The 22,893-nt window shown below is 37.8% G+C and overlaps 1 protein-coding gene across 3 annotated transcripts in view; it reads right to left on the bottom strand.

Moving 5' to 3' along the window:
• tfe3a (transcription factor binding to IGHM enhancer 3a) overlaps window positions 1–21,632 on the bottom strand; it is a 31,487-nt gene extending 9,855 nt beyond the window's left edge. The window contains exons 1-4 of one of the 3 annotated variants that reach the window (XM_053503323.1): window positions 21,017–21,632; window positions 11,312–11,425; window positions 6,990–7,230; window positions 6,295–6,519 (exon numbers count right to left, since the gene is read on the bottom strand). In XM_053503323.1, the coding sequence (XP_053359298.1) occupies window positions 6,295–6,519; window positions 6,990–7,230; window positions 11,312–11,425; window positions 21,017–21,171 (735 nt within the window). In that variant the 5' untranslated portion in view covers window positions 21,172–21,632. Of the gene's footprint in view, window positions 1–6,294; window positions 6,520–6,989; window positions 7,231–11,311; window positions 11,426–14,782; window positions 14,830–15,162; window positions 15,320–21,016 lie in introns of those variants that run through there. The other 2 variants (XM_053503325.1, XM_053503324.1) reach the window with 2 other exon arrangements.
• Window positions 21,633–22,893: the final 1,261 nt, after the last annotated feature.

Genomic DNA, 22,893 nt, shown 5'->3' with positions numbered 1-22,893 from the left:
AGACGCACAGCTTTAATAGCCAAAACAACAAAGCGTGCTAAGTGTGCAGGCGCCCATTGGGCTGCTAGTGTGATATTTACCAGCACAATGTGGCACTGAACAGAGAGCGCACGAGAGGGGCTGGCCAACTTCACGAGGACCTGACAAAGCGTGCTATTGTATTTACAGAGGGAACTGAACATACCGTTAAAGGAACTAGACACACTGCTGCTCCGTTATTAGAGCAGTTGCATTAATTACTAAATAGCTTAGTGGCTCTAAATTGGGTTTATTTAAAGATTAAGCTTGCATTGTTTTGTAGTGCAGATGATAAATTATAGGAGGTCTGACCGCTCATTAATAGGTTGTGCTATTTGCAGCTAAGCCACATTTTCTTTGTCCACAAATGTGTTTTTATTTGATTATACAGTTCAAAGCAGCGGCAGATTACTTAATAGTTACTAAACATATACTGTGTCAATACCATTATTTAGCAATTAATGGCATTTCAACAGCAATGTGTAATCAGACACTTTTTAAACTTACTATGGACAAATAAAGTCAAAACCATCTATGGCTAAAAACATACGAAGAGCAAGGCAGAGAAATAATATAACCATCACTACATGGAACAATTTTTTATTTTATTTTAATTATTCCCCTAAATATTTATGGTAATTTTCTGTCAATCATCAATGGCTAAAAACATACAAAGAGTAAGGTCTATGCTACAGAAAAATAATATAACCATCACTAAATAGCACGATTTTTTATAAATTACAATTTCTCTAAATTTGCCTGAATATTTACGGTAATGTTCTGTCAAAAGTAATCGCACATTAGACATAAGGATGGTCCTCTAAACTGCATTTGCCAATAAAAACATGATGAAGAAAAAAAAAAAAAACACTCCATGCTTTCTATCTTTTTTTTTTTTTCATTTTCGCATTGACCAGGGTTTAAACAAGCCAATTACAATGTAACCCTATTATGACCTCATACAAGAACAGCCCCTTCCCATTGTTAGGGAGGCTGTCGCTCAGCCCTGCTTGTCGGTCTGATCTTCTGTAAGGGGTATTTCAGCTGGATCATTAACACACACACTTTGCAGAGCTCTGAGACCTGCGTTAACTTGAGAAAAAAAAAAAAAAAAAAAAAAGAGTAAAATATAGGACCTTTAAAATTTTACGAATTTAAATCTAAATGAGCAAGTTAAATATTATGCAATGCAAATATCAGCGTTTATGTGCCTTACATACTAAATTACTATTCCCACTTGCACACACGTTATATATTGTTGTTGGTCTTTCAGCTGCTCCTGGCAAAGGGTCGCTACAGCTGAATTTCCAGTCCGCACAATAACTTGGCACAGGTTTTTATGCCGGATGCCCTTCCTGACGCAACCCTCCCATTTTATCCAGGCTTGGGACCTGCACTGCATCCAGTGGCTGGGGGGGTTTGGGTACCGGCTGGGAATCGAACCCGGGCCTTTCCGCGTGGCAGGCGAGAAACCTACCACTGAGACACCAGCCCCCCCCGCCTATTTCAGAGAACTGACCCACCAGTGCCCCAGTTACAGTTTGTTTCTGCAACCTACAGAACTTTATTTTTTAGCCCCGCCCCCACATTTGGATCCCTCTACAGTAATGCGATATTTCAGTTAAAACCTTCACAGTAGTAATCTGTTGTTGATATTTCGGCTACTCTTAGCACAAGGTCCCCACAGCGGACCACCCGGTCCCCACACAAGCTTGGCACAGATTTCACCCGGATGCCCTTCCTGGTGCAACCCTTTCATTTTATCCGGGCTTGGGACTGGCACTGCATGCGGTGGTTGGAGGTGTGACCACTGACTAGGAATCGAACCCGGGCCTTTCCACATGGCAGGCGAAACACCTACCACTGAGACACCAGTGCACCTTTCTAAAAAGCAAGGGATATACTCTACAGATTTCACCGTCTTTCACTTCTGTATGTGTGACTGAAAGCCAGGATTTGCAGCTTGAATGAGAGTGTACTTGTGGAGGATAAGTAAGAAATCTGATTAGAATCTGCAATTCATTTAAACATAACATAGTAGTCTGATGACGTGCATCAGATGCCGGCTTCGGAATTAAATTCCATAATAGGATCATATCGAAACATTACCCTCTAAGCCTTCTTAGGCTAGCAGTAACAAAAGGCTACATGTGGAACCACTGAGCAATAGGAGAAGTTTTGAGTTCCTGTTCTTTAATAGGTCATAAAAACCCTGACTACGGCACAGTTCCCCCCTCCAACCCTAGACATTATTCAAGCACAAAGGCGCGCGCATTCAGACATGTGTTCAGGATGTACTCGAATTCAAGGAGGTAAAGTAATAGGGAAACTCTACACATTGGTACTCAAGATGAACACTATAGACTGGAATTTGAAATGGGAAAATTAACTACATTAGAGGCACTTATGTAATATCTAACTTTTTTAAACATCATCACAAATGAGCGAGTGCTGCTGTAATGAATATAATATTTGGGTTGAATCCCAAATAGTGTTAAATGGAAAGCTGGTGCGCTATATGTAGGGTGTACAATCCCTTGTTCCAGACACCAAGTAGCTCCCTTGATCTGGGGTTAGAGAGGGATTCAGGATACAGCCTTGTATTTAAAGCTAGTTAGCTTTTCGACTCGCATCAAGTTGTAAACAGAACAACAGGGACGGTTCAGAGGCAATTCGGAACGACTTAGAAGCAATTATTAAGGATACAATTTGTTGTTTAAAACGATGGATGTGAAAAGATCCTCATCCATCTTCTGAGGAGTTAAAATGGTGAGAGATGTTTGACTGACAATACTAGTCCAAACATCAGTGATAAAGCTGAAGGCTAAAATATCCTGCACCAGGCTGCTGATGAGCTTCTGAACAAAGTCAAGCAGTTCTGGAAACACTTTCTTTACTTTTTTTTTTTTTTGGGTTGGGAAAACTAATATTTATATTTTATTGCATACATTTCCATTTAAATAAATGCCATTTCGTAGGCACCATTTATCCAGTGTGACTTATGAATCTCCTCAAACATCTTAGCAGTTGAAAGTTGAGGACCTTGCTCAAGGGCCCAGCTGTAGTCCAACACCACTAATCTACTCCTGCCACAAACAATTCTGCTTACTAGCAAAGCATCAGCCCCTTTCCCTTGGGGCTCTCTGTGGTCCTTCAGTACTATGGAAAACACTCATAAACCACAATTGTGATTGCTGAAATCAACAAAAAAATGTACAATTATAGGGAAAGAATTCTTCTTATCTACATGCAGTTGATGGAGATTTGTGGGATGCACATCCAGGGCACGAAGCTCCCGTTCCACCACATCCCAAAGATGCTCTATTGGGTTGAGATCTGGTGACTGTGGGGGCCATTTTAGTACAGTGAACTCATTGTCATGTTCAAGAAACCAATTTGAAATGATTGGAGCTTTGTGACATGGTGCATTATCCTGCTGGAAGTAGCCATCAGAGGATGGGTACATGGTGGTCATAAAGGGATGGACATGGTCAGAAACAATGCTCAGGTAGCCCTTGGCAGAAATCGAGACTCATCAGACCAGGCAACATTTTTCCAGTCCTCAAATGTCCAATTTTGGTAAGCTCGTGCAAATTGTAGCCTCTTTTTCCTATTTCTAGTGGAGATAAGTGGTACCCGGTGAGGTCTTCTGCTGTTGTAGCCCATCCGCCTCAAGGTTGTGCGTGTTGTGGCTTCACAAATGCTTTTCTGCATATCTCGGTCGTAATGAGTGGTTATTTCAGTTAAAGTTGCTCTTCTATCTGCTTGAATCAGTCGACCCATTCTCCTCTGACCTCTAGCATTAACAAGGCATTTTCGCCCACAGGACTGCCGCATACTGGATGTTTTTCCCTTTTCACACCATTCTTTGTAAACCCTAGAAATGGTTGTGCGTGAAAATCCCAGTAACTGAGCAGATTGTGAAATACTCAGACCGGCCCGTCTGGCACCAACAACCATCCCACGCTCAAAATTGCTTAAATCACCTTTGATTGTGATTGGTTAATTAGATAATTGCATTAATGAGAAATTGAACAGGTGTTCCTAATAATCCTTTAGGTGAGTGTATATATATATATATACTCAGCAAAAAAATAAACGTCCTCTGACTTTCAACTGTTTTTACTTTCAGTAAACTTAATGTTTAAATATTTGTATGAACACTAAAAGAGTCAACACCATAAGACATAAACTAAAAATGTTTCCCAATGTGTCCCTGAATGAAGGGAGGATCAAAATCAAAAGTACCAGTCAGTATCTGGTGTGGCCACCAGCTGCTTGAAGTACTGCAGTGCATCTCCTCCTCATGGACTGCCTATTGCGGACAGTCTGAGCACTGATGGAGGGATTGTGTGTTCCTGGTGTGACTCGGGCAGTTGTTGTGGCCATCCTGTACCTGTCACGCAGGTGTGATATTCGGATGTACCGATCCTGTGCAGGTGTTGTTACACGTGGTCTTTCACTGCGAGGATGATCAGCTGTCCTTCCTGTCTCCCTGTAGCGCCGTCTTAGGCGTCTCACGGTGCGGACATGGCGATTTATCGCCCTAGCCACATCAGCAGTCCTCATGCCTCCCTGCAGCATGCCTAATGCACGTTCACGCAGATGAGCAGGGACCCTGGGCATCTTTCTTTGGGTGTTTTTCACAGTCGGTAGACAAGTCTCTTTAGTGTCCTGCGTTTTTAGAACTGTGACTTTAAATGCCTACTTTCTGTAAGCTGTTAAGGTCTTAACGACCATTCCACAGGTGCATGTTAGTTTATTGATTATGGTTAATTGAACATGCATGGAAAACATTGTTTAAACCCTTTACAATAAAGACCTGTAAAGTTATTTGGATTTTTACAACATTATTGTTAAAATACACAGTCCTGAAAAAGGGACGTTTCTTTTTTTGCTGAGTATATATGATGTATAAACTTATACATCAATAAAGAAGGACATTCATTTCTGTCGATGTTTAAAGGGTAAAGATAAATTAAAATAAATATATATTTATTTAAAAAAAAACACCACCGCTTGTCATGTAGAGACGCAAATTACGTGTTCCGTGTGCACGTGAGTGCACGTGGCTATGTTGTTAATATACAGGACTTTGCAAATAAATGTTGGAGAAAAAGGATGTCTTTAAAAACATCTAAAAAAAACCTATAAAGCAAACTAAACAGTAATTAATGAAAGATGTAAGTATTTGATGTCAGGCTGTAAGAACCCTTTAGTCTCAGGTACTGTATGATTTGTGCAGTTTTATAACCGAATGAACTACTAAGTTTTACTGATCATCCTGCAGAACCATCTGGAGTTCTACAGACGACTTCTGAGGGAGACACCTTACAATTTACATTTAGTTTTTTGTTTAAAAGGTGTTCGCTTATATAATGTGCTGCTTTCTTTGCTGGGACACAAATGTTTTTCTGGAAATTTCAATTTTGTAGTGGAAATCAGCAATGTTTTTGTACTCACTCAATCATAAAGTCATAACAAAAAATCTATAACAAAGTTTGTACTAAAAAGCACAGGGTGATAAGACTTTTGCACGGTACTGTACATACTAGATAGTGTGCTCAATTACCAATTAATTCAATAAAATAATCAATAAAATAATTATTTTTAGTGGTGACTATATATATAAAATAAAAAAATGGATTGCAAAGAAATAGCACAGATTTATAAGATCAAATGTTTTTATGGTTGTTTTGTTTTCCCGAGTTTTAAACTTTAATCCTTTGTTGTTGTTTTTTTTTCTTTTTTAAAGAAGATCCCATTCACTGGGCGAAACCGCAACAGTTTTTTGCGGCAGTTGACATCCGCTGCATACACCACCTCTCAGTACACCACACTCGCGCTACTGCTAATGTACCTGTTTTTATTCTGTTAGCGCGAGAGCGAACTGTCTGCTTGAAGTATAAGCACAGCCCAAATGACGTTTCACTTTGCATGGTGCCGTATTTTTGTTTAAACCCATTAACACTACACGGCATGCCAAAGAACAGGTTTCTGCCAAAGTACGTGCAGCACCTTCTAATCCAAATGAAAACGCATACTTTATCCAAATGCAGGGAAATCAAGCAAACCACAAACTGTGTGAAAAAGTCTTTGTTTTGTTAACTACTGTTTCTCATGGATTTCTGGCCACCAAAATCCACATCGACACATGGACCTTTTACACTACTGTGAATGAAAGTACAATTGAATTTTATCGAAATCCTAAAACCTGACATACGCAAATATGGGATTTCTGTAACAGATCGGAGTTTGTCACGGTTTAGAAATTACCTCCTCTTTATTTGAGCCGAGGCTAAGCACGGCCAGTGGGCTGCTGGGAGTGCTGCTGGCGGCCGGAGCCAGTTCGGGGGCGGAGCCTGATTGAGGCGAGGGCGACACGGCCAGCGTCTGACTGACCCCTCTGTTTCCGAGGGTGTGAGAGAGGTACTGTTTCACCTGCTGCCTCTGTGCCTGCTGGATGTGATACTTAGTCGGGTTTTCCAGGTGAGTCTGCACCTGAGGAGAAGCAGAACAAACATGATTAGTTGCTCAATCCACACTTTATAACCGTATCTGGACTAAAGATGTATGCATTTTTAAAAAGAGCGGCTTTATTCTTTTATAATTCGGTGCATGTTCTAATGTAATATATCCAACATGATGAATTACACATGAAAATCTCTTTTAAAAAAAGCAGTATGTAACGTATGTTCCATCATCTAGGGAGTGGGGCTAATTTCTGGACCAGAAAAAGAAGAAGCCTACATCAAAACAAATAGTGAAATCCATTGTACAGAATTTGGCAAATCGCAGGGATGAAATTATATCTCTACTTATGGTTTAGAAATACATCACAAAAATTATAAACTGCAACTTTAAATCTTATTGACTTCTCATTGATGTCTGTGTGAAAAAAAAATAATAATAATAATAATCTGCAGGATACTGCAGGGTACACAGAGTCCCCCCCCCCCCAGCCCACCTACCTTCAGGATCTCCACCGGGACCTGCGTGGTCGTTGGACGAGCGTTGGGCAGAGAGGACGAGACGGAGATGGCGGGAGTGGAGTCCAGAGGCCTGAGCTGAGCGCTGGACGCCTGCTGCTGGGCCTCTCTCCTCTCCTGGTCCTGCGCCTGCTGCCTCATCAGCTCCTGCCTCAGCAACACCCGTGAGGACATGGCGGACGTACTCAGGGTCACAGCAGGAGCAGCGGGGGCAAGTGAGCCACTAACGGAAGGGGGAACAAAAATGGTGTAGGTTACAGCTTTGAGCACCTTCCTGTGCCATCACATTACTGCTAGAATTTAAGAGACTGAGTTAGCGATTAGATGGTGATGAGTTCAAATCCCAGGCCTGTCAGTAGGCAAAACGATTCATTCACTATTGCCTAGTTTTTAATTCTCTCTCAATTATAAGCAATCCGGATAAACAAATCTGGCAAATGAATTAATGTAATACGTCAGTGTCTACTAGAATTTAAATTACTACTGATCTAAAATCAGCTTCTCTTTATTAATATAACTGCTCCGAGTTAGACAGAAAACGCAAAAACTGATCTGACATCATTATTTTTTTTTTATTCCAAGTGAATTACATGGGTGTGAAACACTATTTGAAAATCCTTCCACCCAGTGTGTTTTGTGCTTATCCTGTCAATCATTTTATAGAAACACCCCTACGTAACATGTAAATAGTAGCAATTATCTTATTTATGTCAAGAGGTAGGATAAACACTGATCAGTCATAACATTAAACCACTTTCCTAATATAGTTTAGGTATCTCTTGTGCTACCAAAACAGCTCTGATCCATCCGCTTATTCTAATGTAATATATAAAGCATGCACAACGAATGAAAATCCCACGTTTAAAAAAAGCAGTATGTAACTCTAAAGTCATGGCCGCAAATTAAATGTGATTCATTAGCCCAGGCCACCTTCTTCCAGGTCCGATCCTCACAGGCCCCTATTTCCTTAAATCTCAATCAGATCGAGCATCTGTAGGATGGTCACATATTGCAGGACTTAAAGCATCTGCTGCTAACGCCTTGGTGTCAGATACCACAGCGCACCTTCAGAGGCCATGCAGAGTCCACACTTCAGAGTTGTTTTGGCAGCACAAGGGGGAGTTGCGCAACATTAGGCGGGTGGTTTTAATGTTATGGCTAATTACCCGATTCCAAATCTAAGCTTAAGTTTGAAATGGTTGCTTTACTTTTAGGTTTGGAGTGTATAAAAGCAGCACGTAAAAAGCACTTTGAAAGTTTCTAAAGGCAATTAGGTCCGACAACAGGAACACATACACACCCCAGAGTTCTTTCACTTACAAAATCTTTGCTTTCACTTCACCACTTTCACTGTGAGTAAAATCAATTATGCATAACACTAAGCCTTAATCTTTAACAAATCCACCATCGTGTTTCTGCAAAGACAAAAGGAATGTATTTTAAATTAATATGAAAGAAAAGAAAATCTGATTCCTACAGTTCTTCTTCTGGATGCACGCTTTTTTATTTACAATAAAATGATGATGGCTTGCTGTCAAACCACAGGATTCCACATGAAGGAGGAGTCTGAACCTTGTTTAAAAAAAAAAAAAAAAAGAAGAAGAAGAAAAAAAAAAAGAGATTTTCGATGAACTAGAAAGGCCAAAACATCCCATCTGGTACTCAATGTACCAGCATAAACCTCCAAACAAATCCAGAAAAAGCCACCGTCCCTAAACTAAACACAAAAAAAAATTAATTAGTTAAAAAAAAAAAAAAAAACACACGCGCACGCACACACGAAATGTGTCCAAAGTGTCGAATTTCCCATAAAAAAGTCCCGCGTCTCTCTTCTTAATAGGTCCGGCGCTGTGCTGAGTCACGGTGGGAAGTCCCAGAGCTTCAAGCAGCCAGCGGCGGCAACAACAACAGCAGCAAGCAGATGTGCTCACACACGCTCAGCTCCGAAGTATGCAAAGTCAGAAAGAGCGGCAGAGCATTCGTAACTCACAGCTGAGAGCGGGTTCAGCCCGTCGACTTTCCCCAAACACTTCTCTGACCTTTGAAAGGTGTGTAGTTGCGCAACACTTCAGTCAATCAGGCGTAATCAAATCTTCAGTCTGACGGCAAAAATTCCACACCGGGGCTGGGCTGTTTTTATAGGCTTGGATTGGGGAAGAAAGAAGGAGCATGGAGTCTGATTTCAGAGTTTAGTCTGTGGCGTAATACGTAGTGGATCGCAGTACCAACCTTGACTGTTATACACACAACCATGGAGCGAAGCAGAAGACTTTGAAAATACCACTTAGCTACAAAACACAAGCTTAATCAATAACTGTCGTGTCAAACGGTATTTATCCAATCCTCAAACACACAATGTCACTGATGCTTAACAGTAAGCAGCTCCTCATGTTTTTACTGACCAAACACACTGCAATCCTGTCCACAATCCCAAGACTTGTTCTTTCACAGGTCAAAGTTCACCTAGGTTAAGTCAATAAAAATTGAAGCTGGCTGCTCCCTAAACTAATCCTGCTTTCACATCCCACGTTCTTTCTCTCTCAGGCACTACATTACTCATCTCAACAAACTTTATTAGTGATTATAAGTGCTTGCTCTATAAACATTAATTATCTACTTAAATCTCAAACATGGCCATTAGTGCCAGGACAATTATTTAAACAATTATGCAATTTAATAAAAAACTGATTTACTAACATATCGCGATTCTTTTGTGTGCCAATTCGTGTACTGCAACATTGACTTCATGACCTAATTTTTTAATGATTTGTTAATTTAAATGTTTGCAGTTCCTCTATAATCCTACAGGTGATGCTCTCTAAACTATTCACACTTTGGCAGGCAGCACAGCGTCCTGTGCGGTAGGAGCAAATTATTTGTTTGTTTAAAATTGTAACAAACTCAGGAAAAAAAAATAATAATATCGAATCGTGATATTGAAGCGCAATACTGATCAAATCGTCACTTAGGTATCATGATAATATCGAATCAGGAGGTCCCTGGTGATTCAAATCCCTACTATTTAAAAGTTAACTGATTAACTGATCTTCGATTGATCAGTTTTCGATTTAGAATCTGTTCACACTAACTTGAAATGATTTAGGTGAATTTACTAATGCCGAATTGTTTAAAATCGACAAATTCTTAAAAAATACACGAGAGAATCTTCTGCAAATACGCGTGTTTTGCAAGAGTATTTACTCTTCCTTAATTGCATTACTGATACCTACTATATACTCGAGTGTGGAACAAAAGTTTGGCAGGAAAATTATTGCTTTTGTAATGTTAAAAAACAAAAAAAATCAGCAACACGTGGCATGAAGCATTTTATTAGCATTTCAGCAAATATACCTGGTGAAAAAAAATTTGTAGAGCTGTGATATTTATTATAATATGGAATTTAATCACATTTGTACGGTCAGTTTTTGATTCAGAATCAATTCAGACTTTTTGGACTATTAAGATAAACACTCAAATGTGAAAATTCTTTAAAATTGACCAATTCCTTAAAAATATTCCACAGTTTTGACAGAAAATTGCGTCTATTTTCTGCGTTTTGTGAAAGTCTGGCTATTTCTTCCATATTTAAGTCTATACGCAATTGCTGAAATACTGCCACCTACAGGACTGGAGTGTGGCACAGAAAATTGCCAGGGAAAAACAAATTTGCGTAGACATTAAAAAATAATAAAAATTCAAGTTAGATAGCATTTCAATGCCTATTAGATATTTTCAGTAGTGTGAGAAATATATCTGCTTGAGACAAATCAGACATTAAACATTTGTGGTATCAAATTGATTTAAAAAAAACAAAACAACAACACACAATTCCTAAAAACTGAATCAAATCACCAGTCTTGCTCTGATTCTTAGCTCCTTGCATGATCAGAATTCCGAAAGACTCAAACTAGCCCTGCTCGATGTCAATCAGAGCGACACTATGTAAATCCTCAGAACCTGCAGGCTTATGTATGCAGAAGAGGGTGGATAGCACTTTTGGCTTGTTGTGGGTGGTGGAGTGAAAAGGAGAGTGCTACACTGCTACACAACACACAATGAAGTGAACCTAAGGTAAAGATTTTTACATATGACTTAACTTACAGCGTTTTCGTAGCTAAAAATACTTGAAAATTCATTATATTTAATATTTTTGCATGACAGTATTTTTTTTAACCGTAATTAATTTCAAATTAGCCCAGCATGTGTGTCAGTCATATGATTAAACCTCACAACCTTCTTCTTCCTCCTCCGTATCTGCTCACATCCCTTTCCACCATGTGCATTAGAACGTACAGGAAACTCACCTGACTGTAATGGGCTGACTCTTGAGCTGATAGAAGGTGTCCGAATCGGATGTGAGGATGCTGTCCACCTCGATGTCAGCAACGATTCCTGACTCGGGTAAAAGTGGTTCCACGCTGATGAAATGAAGAGAAAAAAAGAAAGAAAGAAAGAAAGAAAGAAAGAAAGAAAGAAAAACAAAGAACCAATTTAAAACAAGAAATACTGTATTTCCCAACACTGGACAAACCTACACTGAGTGGATTCTTTAGGGAAAGTTTTACTCGGGTGAAACTAAAGGTCAGGGTGGCAGTAGATCATGAAGTCAGACTGGAGTATTCGTAAGCTAGTCTGCGCTTGATTTATAGCAGACTTCATTCGGGGTGAACGAAATTACGTTTGGCTTGGGCCCAAGACTGAACCAGTTAGCTCACTAACAGACAAATCCTGAATTAACTTGGTGACTAAGATTGATGGCTGCACTTACACTGTAGGCCTGGATCAACAATTCATAATAATCTTTTGAGACAGAACTGATTTTTCTGTTTAAATATATTCACTTTCACAAATGACGAATGACCAATTGATACAGGATTTGGTCTAACATATGGCCTAACCATGACAACAATTACAGAATCAAACCCTGAAAAATCAAATGTCAGTGTTTAAAAGACATTCAAAAGACCAGACATTGAATATTTCTGACTTGGAGATTCAAATCACACACATCAGCAGAGAGAGAGAAAAACAAACCCCCAATCCGAGTTGTTTATCCATACCCGATCTGTTTCAGATGACAGCGAAAGAAATCTGTTCGCCGTGTAAATGTAGCCACGTACTCACCCCCTATCTGTACATCTCCCGTTTTTATTTCAAATGACTTCAAATTGGGAAATCACCCCAATCTAACAGTGTATGTCAAGCCCAGTTAAAAACCACCGAGACAGAGGAAGGAAAGGTATGGTACAGGATGATGTTCTCAACATTACTGACATTCTGAACATATTTTACACGCAGAGCTGCTAACCACATTACAAACAGAACTAGAAATGGCCATGATGAAAGAGACCAGCTAATAATGAAACTCCTCAAAGCCAATAACACTGAAAACTGTAGACGAACAAAACAAAAGAGTACAGTATGAGGAAAAAGGAAAGATATATCATGACATAATAATTACTCAGACTGTACAGAATGCTTCCAGGACACTTCTGTACCGTCTGTTATGGAAAACAGACAAAGGATTTTTAAAGAGTTATTTTAGCTCCTTGTCTGGTCAATTAACCCGAACATCAATCTAAAACGAGTGGTTTATTAGTAACAGCAGTAATGGAAAGTTTACGAACGGAAATGTTTATGGTTTCAATAAACGCAAAGAATGTTACTGTACACGTTTCAGTTGTGCTTATAGAATAAACCTGAACTGACTGAGACCACGGAATAATAATATTTTTTTAGAAAAAATGTGCATATGTGTTTGGCATCTTTGCTTTTGTTTAGTGACTTATTTTCTACATTCGACAACAATATTGAGGATTTCAAAACTTTGAAATGACACATATGGAATTACGTAATTATGTAACAACAACAGTCAGTTGTTATTTTAAGACACAGAGGTCAGCTGTTCTGGAACAGTTTTTTGAACAGTATTGCTCCTACCTCTGCTAAAGTTCATTTAGAGTCACCAGCCTCAACAATCACCAATTAACAAACAGCACCTCGTTGTGAAAGATTTATTTGTGATCGTGAGTAGCAGACACGTCTCAACATTAACTGTTCGAAGGAGATTATTGTATATTTTGGACGCCTCCAGGATTGCTTTACAATGTAGAATAACAGTGTAAGCGCTTGTAAACGTTTCAGAAACAGACGTTTACATTGAAGTCTACATTTCTGTGATGGCCCACATTTTTAGAATTAGTTTATACAGTCAGTTTCTACAATGACTTACATATATATAAGAATTGCTACCTGATCATCTATATTTTTTTCAGTTGTTTACGCAAGGGTCTACATTTCTTTTCCATCAGTTTACACCTCTGTCTACGTTTTACCAGTTTATCTCAGTAAATCTCAAGAACGATCATCGAAAACGTTTCACTGGAGTCAGAAGTTTTCCTTATGATTGTGGTTGCAGGTACCATACTAGTCTGAGAGATGCATGGAATTAAATTCATTAAAATGTACTCGAAAACGAAAACAAAAGAAGATATTCTAATATTTTGAGAGTTTTGATTCTCATGAGTGTAAGCCATGTAATCATCGAAATTAAAACAGAAGGCTTGGAAATTTCTTTTTACATGTAATAAATATAGAATATATATGAAAGTTTCAGTTTTTGAATTAAGTTATGAGAAAAAAAAAACGTGTACATAATGTTCTTATTTATCGAGATGCTCTACATAAAATGAGTTTAGAAGATTCTAAATCGACATTTCTAAAAGATTTTTTATACCATAATTGTCTACGGTTCTATATGATAAAGCCTCATGATATACATTTCTATAAAACTACGCAATCATCTAAAACTAAAAGTTAACATGAGCTACATAAGATTCGTCGACATGATCTAGATTTTTATAGTATGATAAAAAGGGATGTGCGTATTTATAAGATCCACAAGAGTTACAAAATATTTTACATATTTACACGAGGATTTACACGATTGTTTTCAATTTTATAATTAACTTCTCACTATTATTTTGTTGTTAGTTTTTCAGCCTCTCTCTCATTAAGGGTCGCCACAGCGGACCATCCGACCCGCACAACAAGACACAGGTTTAACGCCGCGTGTCCTTTCTGACCCGACCTTCCAATTTTATCCGAGCTTGGGACTGGCACTGTATCCAGTGGCGGAGGTTTGGGCATTGGGTGGTAGTCAAACCCAGGCCTTCCACATGGAAGGTGAGAAACATACCAATGCCACAACTTTACACTATTATTATGTACAATTCCATAATACTAGTTTACATTTCTACACGATATGGATTTAAACGATCGCCTTCAACTTTATAATTTACTTTACGCTATTATGTACAATTCTATAATACTACTTTACATTTCTACAAGATGGATTAATGCGATTGTCTCCAACTTTACACTATCATGTACAATTCTATAATACTAGTTTATACTTCCACAAGATGGATTAACGCAATTTTCTTCAACTTTGTAATCTACACTATTATGTACAATTCTACAATACGACTTTACATTTCAACAACAATGATTTACACGATCATCTTCGTAATTTAACTTTACACTATCATGTACAATCCTATAATACTAGTTTACATTTCTACAAGATCGTCTACAAGTTTATAATTGAACTTTACACTATTATGTACAATTCTACAGTACTAGTTTACATGACCTTCTACATTTCTATGGTTTTCTACACATCTGTAATATTAATTAAGAAACTCTTCACATGACTTTTAACATTTCTACAGCACTGGTCCACATCCAGCACATTTCTGTAATAAACACATCACCTCTCTGTCCCACGACTTCACATGAGTTTCTGTAACATTGAGCCACTTCACCATGACCCTGATGTGATGTACAGCTTACACACACACACACACACACACACGTCTGTTCCCTCCAGAATGTAAACAGACCCCAGATCAAGCTGTGCAGCCAGGCTGGATTTCCCCCAAACACACAAACAGCTCGTGTTTTACTTCTTACTCTTTACAGACAACATGCTCTCTCTCTCTCTCTCTCTCTCTTTCTCTCTCTCTCTCTCATGTGAATTCCGCGATCAAACTCACACACAGCAACGCCCCGATGTAAATCGTTCCCTTTCCTGCGCGTGCTGTGGCCATGTTGCGCCCTAACGTTACCCAGATCACCGGCCCGGAGCACTAACCCGATCAGACGAAACCGCCGAGGACATCTTACACCGTCCCTCTCGCTCAGTACGGGTCCGATCCGCTCCACGGATAAAGAGAAATCCCCAGTCAGAACCAGGAAATCGCTCGAGTTGCGCACTCCGAAACAAACGCCGATAGTTTCTAAAATTAGGAAGCGAGACTAATGTTGTGAATCGCCAGAGGGCGCCATCGCGCCGCTTCAGCCGAACTCCACCGTGCTCTACGCACAAGCACGAAGCCCGCCTCCTGAAATGTGATTGGCTCACGGGATCACGCCTTCTCGCTGTTATTGGCTAGATGTTGATGCGTTTTTGCCATGTGCTGCACCCTGGTGATTGGACGGCTCCCTAAGTCAATCATAGTGTCAGCGCGTTCAAGAGGCGGAGCAAACAAATAAACAAACAAATAAGATGTTAAAAGAGATAAAATTAAATACGGCAAATAAAAAAATACAACCAGGTGAAACTTAGATCACAAAGATTTTAAATAAATAAATAAATAAATGAAAACATTTTAACATAAATAAAATAAATATTAATACCAAGTGAAACTGAGATATCACAAAACATTTAAATGAATAGCTAAATAAGAATAAAAAAAAGAATAGAATAAAAAATAAAAATATATTAAAACCAGGTGAAACTAAGATAAAAAATTTAAATAAATAAATAAATATTCATAAAAAAATAAAATAAAATAAAAATTAAAAATTTGGAAATAAACAAGTTTTGCAAACAGGTGGAATTTGATGTACAAACATTAATAAATATTTATCAAAAAAATGTTTTTAAGATTTGTAAAAAAGCAGGCCATTATGAGACAACTTGTATATAAATATTAAAAAAACAATTTTTATTTTAATATGATTCAACTGTTGATAATGTCTAGTTGGAAAAAGTATTGCATTATACACAATTTATGTTTGCCACCAGAGTACCAGCAGTTCACTGTGCCTTCTTTTTAATCTTAAATCTATTTATCTCTCATTATACCACAGTATGTTGAATTCTCACATCTGATAAGTCAGGAGGTGTGAATGATTGTCAACAACAGTAGCTTTGTTCTTCCTGTATCTCAGATCATATCACGCTAGCTCTAATAAATACATCATTTCTTTAGTAGCAACTTACACAGGGACTTGCATGGCAGACGCTATATGAAATAATTAAACTAATTGCTATATTGTTGATATGGTGAAGTTTACTGCATTTATTAAAGGATAAGTTTCTGGGTACCAAAAATAAGAGTTAAAATTTTTGGTTTCCTAATACGGAAAAATCTTTAGTTCCGAGAAACACAATCCCTTTCTAACCATTTTGTTGTTGTATTTAAAAGAGAGAGAGAGAGAGAAAGAGAGAGAGAGAGAGGGATTGCTGCTGCAATTGCATAAGTGATGTTTTTTATAGATATTATATGCAATTATGAAATAATACATTTACATACAATGTAAATTTACATTACAACTTTGTGGTCTTAACAGGAACTCCTGCTTTGTGTTAATGTTCAGCAACCTGACCCATTGTTGATTATTTTTATATAACAGCAAGTGTATTACTCCTTACTTATTAGACCTGGGTTATAAAAGCCAATAACTAATCTCCTAACATGACCTCAAGGCCAAATTGATTTCTGTTTGGGTATCTTTATGTTTTTTTGCAAACAGACAATGCCGACGAAGGTATTCCTTCATGCATGCGATTCCCTGCAGTCAGCAAAGCTTCAGCCTAAGCAATATAAAACAGCACAGGCAGCTCTGCTGAGTCATTTCCTCTCAGATGTAAGCCCGGGATGAAGGCAGGAAAACAACTGGAAAACGACTCCCTTCATTTCTGGGAAAAGTTTTCATTTTAACAAGTGTGATGGTTTTCATTATGAAACTGTGTTCGTTGGGACTTTTCTCCAAAACACTGCGACACAAAGGTCACAGACGAATAGCACATTGTGTTTTCTTTAAGGGGGGAAAATGATTTTAACATCAAACATTCTTTAGAGACTGGATTCTGGACTTGTCTTTCAGTTTCATCACATTGCCCCATCTACATCTGCAAATAATAAAGTTTAAAAAAGTAAATGTTGGCTGTTTATGGTCATTTAAACACGGCTTAAAGACATATGGTAATTAAAAGGCCACAGCATTATTTACATGACAGAAAGCAGCCTGTGTACAAACTAAATCCGAGCTGTGGTTGGCTTTTTTTCATTTTTTTTTAAACAGACTGAGGGATTATAACGAGTCAAAACTCTCGAGTTGGAAGACCGTTAACCCCATACTAAAACGTCTGATCCTGTAGTCTGACTTCAATGTCCCAACAAACTTAAAAAACAGAAATGAATCTTGTTAAATCAAAATGAAGCACACTGAATCAAAATCAAGTAGTTTTTAAAAAGTTGTACTATACTGTCTGGGTGGCATTTATTTATTGCACTTACAGAATTCCTTCTGGCTGATTACTTTTATTCTATGATAAAATAGTTCAAAGATCATGGGCGTGGTCTCTTTCAGGATGACCCCGCCCCAACAAACAGGCCATGAGGACACAATGAATATACGTACATACTGTACATAATGTATGTGTATATATATATATAAAACAGAAATTCTGTTTGTTTGTTTGTTTGTTTGGGTGGCAGGTGGCATTTGTGGCGTCTGCAAAGGTAGTTCCACATGCGTATCACAGGTGTAACAGTGCAACAGTAGGTGGTGTCATCGTTAACTTATATGTCATACTGTAAGCGTGTCACAGGCGTTTCTCTCAGCATTTTAAGAACGTAAAAAAAATTAAATAAATAAAAAATGAAGGACTTGGAATTTATAGATTGGTGTAACCAGAAAAAGGAGAAAAGAATGTAAAAGTGTTAAAAATGTGTACGCAAGGCCGAGCTTATAGCTACTGAAATCCTGGATCAGACTGCAGAGTTGACAGCGAAGCGTACACAACATACTACTGGAACCTTGCCCTTTAAGGAATCATTGAATCAGTGAAATATGATGTCCATGCATATAAGTGTCTCAAGCCCTTTAAACTTTGGATATGCAGTTTGCAATTCTTTCCGCTTTACAATCTTGACATCAGATCTGATTGTTTTATTACCTGATGATGTAACCAGTGTATAAGGTCAGTTCGCATGCAAGATGTGTGTCATATGAGACTTAAATAACAAATAAAACATGATAATGAATCAGATATGACAATATAACATCTGAATCGTAATGCTAAAATCCTTATTACACAATGTTAGCTCTTGTTTATTTAAATATGGGAGACTAATTCTGTTAAATTGCTATCTGCCTTTTCTTTACGCTTATTTATGCTTTCAGTTTCCCTGGGGTTTAAACTGTTTTCTCCAAATCAGATTAGAAGTGCAGTATACAAACAAAGGATTTAACAGATTTACCATGACAAGCATGACCATATGGGGAAAATAAATTGATGTTTATCTACACGGATGAGTAAACACCTCCTGAATGGAATGAGGTCAAAGATAAAATTGGGTGAATAATTTAAAAGCTTTACCACCCAGGGTCTGTTGGCTAAGCGAGCGCAGAACATAAACAGTCTTTGTGGTGGGTTATCTATATGCCCTTAGATTCGGCACAAACAAGGTCCTTGTCCTCCGGATTATTATGCGTGTCTAAGTGAAAGCTTCGACCGAGCCTCTATCAGCACTCCGGTGGCGAGAGTCACACAAGCCCACTTCCTTTTTCCTGTAAAGCTAAGAGCTTAGTCTGCAGTCTGTTGGATGATTTATCAATCAAAGTGTCACAATAGAGGCATAAAAAAACCACTACAAAAGTTGCTGAGTGCAGCGAAGTTCGGGTCAGATGAGAGAATGTGACAAGCAGCAAGTTGTAATCAACAAGGAGGTCAAACAGTCCTAAAAGATCATAAAACTCACACAAACACACACACGCAAGTGAATTGTCTCAGCTGTGATAGTCGGTTCACTCTCGAAATCGAACCCTTGCACTTGTGGAGTAGTGTTGCAAGGGTTCAATCTTTTACACATCAAAAGAGGAATTCCTTTCTCTGTCGCCACAACGTCTTTATCTACTGCTACACACCTTTAAATCGTTATGGAGGAAAAGCAGGTATCGAGTCATAACAAGCTTATTGATCACCCAAGTCCCAAGCTCACATCTGACTGGTATTAGTTAATAAAACACAGTAACGTTATAAAATGTCTGACTGTAGTGCTGCTGCAATTCCAATCACATGTTTACATTAGTTAACTTATTCTATTACATTATCGGTACAATGCAGCGTCAGCACTTTAAAACCAGCGCTAAGATTTCCTTCACTGGAAAAAATTTCAGGATGGAGAAGTTAGCACTTTGTGGTTTTGGCAATAATAACTTCACGTGAGAGGGAATGACTGAGTATAGCACACTATGATGTGCTATCAGGAAATGGTTCAATAATTAATATATATATATATATATATATATATATATATATAAATAATTTATTATTTTATTTTTAATAAACAAATAAGGTTCATTATTCCTAACCCAACAATTGAACACGTTAAAATTAATCATTACTTATTAATGGTAACAACCTCAGTTTAAGTTTAATTTATACAGATTTAGCAGCACAACCTACAAAAAATTAGTTTTGCGACAAAACTTAAAGAAGTTGACACAAATTTGAAAAAGTCTGTTGAAAATCCCACTTTCGTCGGTTCTTAATAAGAAAATGAGGCCACTAAACATACAATGTCTGCAAGTGTTCCCCCTGGTGGTATACAAGTGAATAGATATATGAGCTACGGAGAAATATTGTGCAAAACACACATCATTGGTTTATAAATTTTTAACCAAATTTTTTTTTAACAGCAATTACTAGATTAATGATGAAATAACATCAAATATAAATTAGATTGCAACAGCAACAACTGCTATGGGAAAAGAGCAAGATCTAAAACAAATCAGATCATGCTGTTATCTACCACATTACCGCTGAATATTTTCTTATAACAGCACATAGGCAATGTGTCTTACTTTTAAAACAATTGTTTATGTTGTAGGTTTTAATACGGCAGTTAATCTGGTGGGACGTTCAAAAAACAAAAAATGGAAATCAATCCATTAATCAATGAAACAGCTACCTAAACAATATTTCAATTCAATGTTTCATACTAAAATTAAATTATGTAGATGAAATCAAATTAATGGGAACAAATATTTGTCCTGTGATAGGCTACAAGTGCCTAAAGATCCAATTCATTAAAAATTTTAATATACCAAGCTCAGCAGCAACCTCATTTCCCCCCTCATCTGTTCCAACCATTCAGCATCATTAGTATACTAGTATACTATACAGACCAGAACTGATCATCTGTCAACATCTGCACATATACTGTATGTCATCATATCTGATCATCTATAGTGCTTTATCCTGTATACAAGGTCGGGCGACTATCCCAGGAGACTTAGGACATGAGGCGGGGTACACCTTGGATGGGGTGCTAATCTATCGCAGGGCAAACACACACACACACACACACACACACACACACACACACACACACACACACACACTCAAATGCTTATTCACACACTGCAGGCAATTTGGTGATGCCAGTTAGCCTAATGTGCATGTTGTTGGACTGTGGGAGGGAACCGAAGTACCTGGAGGAAACCCACCAAGCATGGGGAGAACATACCAACTCCATGCACACAAACCTGAGGCAGGAATCAAACCCAGGCCCTCACGGTGCAAGGTGACGGTTCTAAACATTAATGTATATACATAATATAATATAATAAAATAAAATAAAATATAATATAATATATATATTTATAAACTCTCATGTCATGCAGGAGAAACAGGAGTCTGCACGACTCACCTCAGCAAGTTAAGAGATTCAGATGAATCAAGGATGACGAAGACAGTCTGATGTTGCTCTCCAGGTAGCTCTACCTGTCTGCTCCTCTTCTCCAAATCCGGATTGTCCTTTTCTTCCCCCTGCTGCTGCTGAGGTTTTAAAGACAGCCCGGACATTTCTCCAGAACAAAAAAACCTGCTGTTGTATCTTTTCTTTTTTCTTAACTCTTAAACCCTTATTCAGGATAAAAATACAGAAACCTTATGTATTTTGTATCTATCTTTTCAATTTGCCTGTTAACGGTAATACTTAACATAAGCAGTTGTTTGATCTTGTTTCTTTGCTCTTTGATCTTTTTTTAAATGAATCAAAACAACATGACTAAGTTACGCCGCTGGAAAAAAACAAACAAACCAAGCCTAGTTACTATCTAGCTCCGAAAAAGTGTTGCACATTCACATACACACACAAGCACACACAGATAAACTAGCTATCTGTCTCCCTTCTTTAAATTACTTCTTCATTAAGCTATTGCTTAATTAATTAAGCCTGACCAGCTCTGATGTCCGGAAGCCTTCGCTTGAAATGACTCATCTAGCCCATGAGATCCACACAAGTACTGGAGCGAGCCATGGAGGAAGCTGATGACTCGTTTTTGAAGAGTCGATTCCTTCTGTTGACTCTGAATTTTTAGAGTCGATTCATTCTGTTTCACGCACTAAGACAGCCTAACACGTTTTTATTCGTTACAGAAATACATAAAATGACAAATCTTTCCGATGTAAAGCGTGTTTAAGTACGTAACCAAGAAATAAATCTCCAACTAACAAAAACAAATCAAGCGCTAACTTGTTTACTGTATCAGTCGTTCATGATTAAAGTTGTCATAAATTTATTTAAAGACCAACCTAGATGTATTTTTATTTTTTATGTTTTTTCCCTGCAAACATTAATCCGTAAAGCTGACTGTGGTTATTATATCCATCGCTCGAATCGCACAAAACGTGCCACGCGAGTGAATACGTTGCTGAATCGACTCGATGTCGACTCTAACCGTCCTGGAATCGAATCCTTATAAAAACGGAAAATCCCTGAAATGACATCATACCGACGACTGATCGCCAGAGCCTGGAGAGACAGGCACATTGACCAACAGCAGCGCGTGTGGGCGGAGTTTTGTTTCTTTTCCACCAATCAGGTGACGAGAGAAAGTACATGTTTACAGTACTTGCAGTTTTAAAAGGACCCTGTCTTTGATTCAATTTCCTAAGAAATTTCGTCAGCACAGAAAAGATGTGGAAAGACTTCCATGTAATTTATAAAATATTTATAGAAATAAATTACAATATAATATAATTACAATTAAATATTATCGTAGTTTTAACAAGATTTTCATTGTAAAATACTGATAGTACTATAAGGAAAATATTATTTAATTGCATATAACAGCATTTTCCAATGAAAATTTCTATCAGTACTATGATAATAATAATATTAAATTGTAAACTATATTCTGTATAATATTTGAGCTACGGAGAAATATATATTTCCCTGTAGACATTATAGTGTATAATAACTCTATAATGTCTGATTCCAACACATCAATAGCTCTATTCTATATAGAACAGAGCTATTGATGTGTTGGAATCAGACATTATAGAGTTATTATACACTCTATAATGTCTACAGGGAAATATATATTTCTCCTATATATATATAAAAAAAAAATATATATATATATATATATATATATTTTTTTTTTAAATATATATATATATACATGACATGCAGGTTAGGCTAATTGGCGCTCCCAAATTGCCCTTAGTGTGTAAATGAGCATGTGAATGTTGACCTACTACAGTAAATACAACAGTAATCATAACTGGCCCTTCACGGTC

The sequence above is a fragment of the Clarias gariepinus genome, chromosome 9, assembly GCF_024256425.1.
Source record: "Clarias gariepinus isolate MV-2021 ecotype Netherlands chromosome 9, CGAR_prim_01v2, whole genome shotgun sequence".
In the NCBI taxonomy this organism is placed as follows: Eukaryota; Metazoa; Chordata; class Actinopteri; order Siluriformes; family Clariidae; genus Clarias; species Clarias gariepinus.
Note: the sequence above shows the minus strand (reverse complement) of the source record. Positions and strands in the feature narration are given on the sequence as shown.